This window comes from Amblyomma americanum, chromosome 1 (genome assembly GCF_052857255.1).
Source record: "Amblyomma americanum isolate KBUSLIRL-KWMA chromosome 1, ASM5285725v1, whole genome shotgun sequence".
NCBI lineage: Eukaryota > Metazoa > Arthropoda > Arachnida > Ixodida > Ixodidae > Amblyomma > Amblyomma americanum.
Genome location: NC_135497.1, coordinates 272,691,607 through 272,699,328, shown reverse-complemented (window position 1 = coordinate 272,699,328; position 7,722 = coordinate 272,691,607). Strand labels below are relative to the sequence as shown.

Here is a 7,722-nt window from a genome sequence, read left to right as displayed (position 1 = left end):
AGAATTTCTTCGCGGAGACAGGCAGGTACAACAAGGAGGTAGGCTGTTTTGTTCACTGCGATGTTCTTTTTCGGGAGGGCATCATTCTGTACACAGAAGGAAGATAGTCCTCGCTTGAATGAAGCGGGGGGTGAAGAAACTTTGCCTTCCAAGTGCTCGATGAGGCGTTTTAGGTCGGGGTCCGAGCGTTGCTGCTGTGCAAAAGAGCTGGGGCTGATGGGTCCCAGGAGGGCGTCCTCATCGTCGTCCGGCGGCGGTGCATCTACAGGGGCTCGTGAGAGGCAATCGGCGTCAGAGTGCTTGCGTCCAGACTTGTAAACGACGGTGACGTCAAACTCCTGGAGACGCAGACTCCATCGAGCGAGTCGGCCAGAGGGGTCCTTCAAATTGGCAAGCCAGCACAACGCGTGGTGGTCGCTGACCACCTTGAGCGGTTGTCCGTAGAGGTAGGGGCGGAATTTCGGCGTAGCCCAGATGATGGCAAGGCACTCCTTCTCAGTTGTCGAATAGTTAGCCTCGGCCTTGGAATGGGAACGGCTCGTATGCGATGGCTTTCTCCAGCCCGTCGCTTTTTTGTACGAGGACGGCGCCTGGGCCCACGCTGCATGCTTGCGTGGGTATGATCTTCAGTATCGGCGTTTTCATCAAAATGCGCGAGGATTGGTGGGGACTGTAAACGACGCTGAAGTTGAAGGCTTCTGCTTGCGGCGCTTCTCATATAAATGGCCCCGTTTGCATTCGTCTGTTGGATCAGGGGCTCGGCGATGCGGGAAAAGTATTTCACAAATAGTCGGTAATATACGCAAAGCCCGAGGAATATGCGCACTGCTTTCTTATCGGCTGGCGGTGGAAATTGTTCAATAGCAGCTGTTTTCTGCGGGTCTGGGCATACTCCCTCCTTGCTAACGATATGGCCTATATAGAAACAGCAGCTCTTCATAGGCATAGTGGCACTTCTCTGCTTTCAAGGTTAGGCCAGACGACTTGATGGCGTCTAGTACTGTCCGAAGTCTTTTGAGGTGCTCTTCACAGGTCGAGGCGAAGACAACGACGTCATCTAAATATACCAGACAAATTTGCCACTTCAGGCCTGCCACACTGTATCCATTACTCGCTGAAACGTCGCTGGTGCGGAACAGAATCCAAATGGCATCACCTTGAACTCAAACATCAAACAGCCCATCCGGAGTGATGAATGCTGTCTTCTCGCGATCTCTTTCGTCGACCTCAATTTGCCAGTAGCCGCTCTTGAGGTCCATCGATGAGCAATACTTGGCGTTGCAGAGCCGGTCCAGTGTGTCGTCGATGCGGAGGAGGGGGTAGACGTCTTTCTTTATGTTGTTCAAGTGGCGGTAATCAACGCAGAATCGAAGTGCGCCGTCTTTTTTTCTCACTATAGAACAACCGGTGCCGCCCATGGGCTGTTTGATGGCTGGATGACGTCGTTGCGAAGCATTTCTTCCACTTGGTCCCGGATGGCTTGTCGTTCTCGTGGTGGCATCCGGTAGGGGCTTTGATGGAAAGGTCGGGCGTGTTGGTCCGTTGTAATGCGATGCTTGGCAATCGGCGTTTGTCGGACCTTCGGCAATGACGAAAAACACTCGCTGTAACTTCGAAGCAGATTGCGGATCTGGTCTTGTCTGTTTCGGGGCAGGGCTGGGCTGATGTCGAAAGTGGGCGAGTTCTCTTGGTCAGGCGAATCTGCTGCGGAGGGGTCGGAGAGGGCGAAGGAGTGTCGTACTTCGGATATTTCCTCGAAGAAAGCAATCGTCGTTCCTCTGTTAATGTGCCGGTATTCTTCGCTGAAGTTAGCCAGCAGTATTTCGGCCTGGCCATTACGAAAATGTGCGATACCTCTTGCGATGCTGATTCCTCGGTCTAGAAGCCACTGCATGTTCCCCTCGATGATGGCTTCAGCGTTAATGGCTTTAGTGGCGCCTACAGTCACGATAACGCTTGAACGGGGTGGGACGCTCACTTCTTCCCCCAGGACACTCGGGGCAACGTGATTTTCCAGTTCTCATCGAAGGGATGGCCTCGCCCGTCGTAAGCGTGATCAGCTTGGATCGCAGGTCGATGATCGCCTGATGCTCATTGAGGAAATCCATGCCCAAGATCACTTCGCGGGAGCATTGCGGTAGCACAACAAAGGTCGCAGGATAGGTATGTCCTTTGACAGTCACTCGCGCTGTTTATCGTCCTGATGGCGCAATGAGGTGGCCCCCTGCGGTGCGAATTTGTGAGCCGTCCTAAGCCGTTGTGACTTTTCTCAGCTGCGCAACGAATTTTCTATTCATCACCGGGTAATCGGCTCCTGTGTCGACAAGAGCGGTAACTTTCCGGCCTCTTGCCGCGAATCTTTGCAGTGTTTGTTCATTCTTCAAATCTGCCGCCACGCCGCTTTATCGCTTTGCTTACGGCGCAAGACGCGACTAGAGTTATCTCGATTGATCGCAGCAAGGCAGAGCTGATTCTACGTTGTTCCGGAATGTTTTAGTAACTTTGCACGCTTGATCTCGGAAGTTCGCTATCGGATTTAACTTGAGCACGGCCGACAGCGGCGGGCATTCTGTTCGACGACCGCCGAGGACGCTTGTCGCTTCGCCGCCGCCTAGTGATTCAGTCCATTGTGGGCGCAAGTCAGCCCAATAAACAGTTTTCTTTTAGAAGACCTTTTGTCTGTCTTCATCGCTCCTTCGACTGCCGTCACCACTACGTGACATCTGGTCGAGGTGCGGGGTAGCCTTCCATGTTCCGGACGCCCCCTTCAAGTCGTGACGCCAGCCCTCAGCGCTTCGCACCCGAGGACGAGCCAGAAGCTCAGCGAGCCAGCCGACGTCTCCAGGGAGAGGAACCTGAGTTCGGGACCTTGCCGGACCGCACCAGACAGCGAAAGGACGCGGCTACAAGCACCACTACTTCGCCAAAGATGTCGGACCCGATCATACTGCAGCAGCCGCGGGTGCCGCCAACCTTCAATGGATCCCTAGGCGAAGACCCCGAAGAGTGGTTGGACCAATATGAGCGCGTGGCATCATTCAACAATTGCGATGATGCGGCGAAACTCCGGCACGCCTTTTTCGCACTGGAGGGCTCAGCACGCACGTGGTATGAAAACCACGAGTCTTCCCAAACGACATGGGAGCTATTCAAGAAGGAACTTGTGCAGGTATTCACCAGTGTCGTGAGGAAAGAGCCGAACGACTCCTCGAGTCCAGGATCCAGCTTCCGAATGAGCCCGTCCGTGGTTACGTCGAGGAGATGAAGCGCCTATTTCGCCGCGCCGACCCCGAGATGACCGAGGAAAAGAAAGTTCAGTTTTAATGCGCGGCGTAAAAGAACAACTCTTTCGCAGCCTCGTCCGCCAGCCGCCAAAAACAGTCGACGAATTCATGCAAGAAGCCTGCACGATCGAAAAGACCCTCGACGTCCGAGCTCGGCAGTACAACCGCCCTTCACTCTGCCTGTGCAATCCGTTCGGACACGACGGCCACCGCCAGCGACAACTTGCGGGAAGTTATCCGCGAAATCGTCCGAGTGGAGCTACGCTGATTACTGCCATCCTCCCCACAGCCGCAAGCAGCAACTCTGATGGATGTGGTACGGGAAGAATAAACAAACACTGCAAAGATTCGCGGCAATATTGTCCCCATTTAGCTTCTGAGTACATATTCCTTCGCATGTCATTTTCCTATCCAACTAAAACCTGAGTTCAGAAGCGCCAGTTCAGCTCACAACAGGAGATAGGCGTAAGCAGTTGACAGCATTGGTGTTTACCTTCGAAGAACGCGATGGTATGTATCCTTTGCGAGGAATAGCCCGAAGCCACTTGTCTCGGCGTTCAACGTCTCGCGGAAAACCGAAAACACTGGCTTCTGGGCCATTGGGCTAATTTGCCCGGCACAATGGAATACAGCAGTGGAGTGGCATTTCCGCACTTCCAGCTGTCCCGTCTCGTTCGGCATGCCGAAGAGAAATGAGGGCCGGACAGTTGTCGTTGAAAGCGACGAGCGATTCCGAAACCAGTGGCCATGCTCATGTTCCGAATCACGCGATATGGCGATAAAACTGAGCCCCGATAACCGCAGATCGACACCGACTAGCTCTGTTACGTCAGCCGCGTGGAGAGGAGGATATGATCAGGCCTCCTCTATCTAGGGGTGGGGGGGCATTGGCTCCTCCCGTGCTCTTCACATCGCATTTTATGGTCACGACACTTCCGCATGTCGGCATGTCGCTGTAGCTCCAGCTTTCTCGTTGTCAAGATGATTGCGCAACTTTCTCTTCTCACCCCGGATGGTGAGCAGCGCGCACGAGACTACATTTACGCAAGGTTCAAGTGGCTCTTCCGTGCAGCGAGCGGAGCGAGCACTGTGACAATGGGCGTGAGAAATGCTTTCTCGCGGCTTCCCCCGACCCACGTGGACAGATGCCGATCTCGTTCATTCGTCGCGGCGTTTATCTTTGCAGAACTGCGGCCGACCCACGAGGAGCAAGATGGAAATGAGTTCCACCTGCGCCCGGCTGCTGTTCCCACACGGTGCTCAGCCCTGCGGAGGACACTGTGCGCACGCGCCGAGAAGCCACCTCGGCGGAAGTGGCACCTCCGACATGTTTTCTGAGTAAGTGCTCGACCTCATTTCCAGCCTCTCAGTTTTCCTTGGCCCCAGCCGACCGAGGATACCTCCGGCCAACAGCTGCTCTTCATAAGCGCAGCATGCACCCGCTACCGTCCCATCGCAGGCAATGTTAAGCAGACATCAACGGTTTCCCGCGTTTAAACGTGGATTGTCCGAGAGCGAATACAGTCGTGCCTCGTCAGGGACACTTTGTTTCCCGGACAAAACTGTCCATAAAGCTAGTCGGCCGTAATAACGAATCCTGAAGAGAAAAAAAAAGGATGTTAAGAAAAACACCTTCTGACTAAGCTCTGCTTGTGTGTATACATGGTGAGCGGTGAAGTTGAAAGCAGACAAAAATCTTATGACTTGCAGTTGTATTATCCCGGTCGCCTTTTTCTTACAGATAATGGGGGGGGGGGGGGGGCAGTTTTATTCGCCTAGTGGTGCATGATACCGATGATGGCGCCTCATGGCGGGAAGACGTATTACTACTGTTCACATCACACAAACTGATAGTAAGTGCATAGCTGTTCTCAGACGGCTGACAGCTGCTGAATGTCGCTTTCAACGTAGCGCAAGTTGCAGAAGTGCTTTTTCACAGCGGCAAATCGTAAGGCGCTTCGGCTGGGCCCCTTCCCTTAGCACTGCAAGACATGAAGACAGAGAAAAAAAGAAGACATCATTGAGGCATTTCCACCTCCGCACCGCCTCTTACTGGTGTCCTGCTCTCAAAATGCAGGAAAGATCTGGTTGGCACAGTCGAGACTTCCTTCTCATCGCTGTCCATATTAACGCGGCAAAAATGAATGGGCCCCAATGGCCACTGTGCATTTCCACCCTGTCCTTTGTGCGGACAGCGAGTTTCCATATTAACGAGGCGTAAATATATTGAAAAAGTTTGCGCCCCAGAAACACTGCCCATAATGCGAGTGTCCATATTAACGGGGGTCGTATTAACGGGCACGACTGTATTTCCGTAAGCGAAGCACAGCAGTGATGAGAAATAAACGAACGACGACTGATGAGGAGAACATTAGCTGTTTTGGCTGCACTGTTGGTGGAACCGCGAGATCGAGCAAGAGGTGCCGTTGACTGCGCACACGTAACAGGAGAAAAAAAAAAAACAACAGGTGAGATGAGCAGAGTGCCTCATTGCAGTGTTGTCAATCGCGTCATGGCGAACGGCTCACCCACAATGTAGGGTACCTGCTGGCCCATGTTCTCAGCTGGTTATACCCCCCCCCCCCCCTCCTCCTCCTTGGTTACTATACTGTGCTGCGCTAACAACGTAAGCACTCGCGGCCATGTGCACCTCTCCGCATCTTGGAGTGCACAAGCTCAAGCAGTAGTCCTATATGGGAGTAGTAGCTCCCTAAAGTGGCGATGGGCCTGAAAAGTCCACCAACGGGTGTGTCTACCCGACAGACGGACGGACGGAGGGATGGATGGACAGTAGCATCTTTGAAACTGGTTGGTGGCGGGTGCCATTATATTCGTTTTTTTTTCTTTATACCAGCTAGACACATGTGGTGCATACAGAGCGTCATGGGCTCTGTTCCTGCTAGTATCACGCTACAGTCCGCCATTTTAGCTACGTTGGACATTTTATAGGACATTTCCAACTAGTGTCATCTGTCGACCTCCAGCAGCAAACAGCGCGCAGTTCAGTGCGAATAATCTCATTTGCAATCGTGGGAAAATTTAGAGTGTGGCGAGACGGTGCGCGAAAATATTGATACTGATGGCCTACTCTTCCTACGCGCTGCAGAATCTGTTTTTAAAATTCCCGCGGTAATTTTTCAACTTCAGAGCCACGCAGAACGCAGTGGCAGCCGCGCAAACTACAAGCGTTTGTCCACATTTTCTGGGCTTGTTTATAGCGTCGGTAGCCCACAAAAGGTAAGTGATGTAGAGCTGGCCATAAAAGTTTCTTGAACACAGAAATCGCAAAAAAAAAAGCCCAATTGTTTTGCAGTCTAAGCATGCAACGAACTGCAGAGCGTGCTCTGGCCTTCCCTGTGCAAAGGGCACAGTGGACCCTCATATCAGTACGGAACACCAGGGAACGATGAAGTGTGGCTTTTTCGCGGATTTCCAAAATCTCTTGTGGCCAACTAGACAACTGTGGTCTATACGCAGCGTCACGGGGTCGGCTGCTGCTAGTATCACGCTTTAGCTATCATTCTAGTTAAGGCACATCGGTTTCAATTAGCCTAATAACTTGGTCAACGGTATTGAGTTTGTAGCGTGAGCCTGCTTCTTCCATTGCCGTCGCTGCTGAAGGCCCTTCAAGGTAAGTCGACTATTATACCCCTGTCATACGGACACTGTAAAGGTACTTTGAACTAATGCTCCATTACTCTAAGGACGAACGCGCGCTGCCACACGGACGCGCTAAATGACACCTAGCTCCTCAAAGGAGCTTCGAAACAAGGCAGCTCGAGTTCGTCCTTTGAGGCTTCAAGGGAGTACTCTCTCTCCCAGCGAGTTAACAGCATAAATAAATTGAGAAAAGAAACGTTCAATTTTAATTTTATAAATTCACTTCATAAGATTAGTGGTTCATAAGATTAAGGGAACAACCGAAGAACGAAGCTGAGCCTGAGCCAGACTGAGCGAGTTGGGCTCATTGTAGCCAGCACTGTGATGTTATGCTCTGTACTTGGAAAATCACGTCATTATTGCAGTTAAAACGGCGTTGCTTTAACATAATACGGTTATAAAACTAATTTACAAAAAAAATGTGACATTTCTGTGTTTACATGTGCAGTGAGGTTTGCAATTTTAATAACGCTTTTCGCCGATGAGGGCGCTAAAAACTTCTTGCGAAGGTCGTTCCGCGACCGTGTAGCACGGACGAACTCCCTTGAAGTAGTGCTCCTTTGGGAGCGTAAAGGAGCATTAGTTCAAATTGCCTTTAGAGGGCCCGTGTGACAGGGGTATTACTCTCTGTGTGGGGCGGATGCAAACCTATATATATATATATATATATATATATATATATATATATATATATATATATATATATATATATATATATATATATATATACACTGTAAAAAAAGTGTGTAAAATTACAGGCGTTTTTGCAGAAATTTAC

The 7,722-nt window shown here is 51.3% G+C and overlaps 1 protein-coding gene across 2 annotated transcripts in view; it reads left to right on the top strand.

The window, feature by feature from the left end:
- The window catches only part of LOC144115085 (uncharacterized), a 120,184-nt gene that overhangs the window by 34,680 nt on the left and 77,782 nt on the right, over positions 1–7,722 (top strand). For both annotated transcript variants that reach the window (XM_077649238.1, XM_077649237.1), the window contains exon 2: positions 4,471–4,622. In XM_077649238.1, coding sequence (XP_077505364.1) covers positions 4,471–4,622 — 152 coding nt within the window. The remainder of the gene's footprint in view (positions 1–4,470; positions 4,623–7,722) is intronic.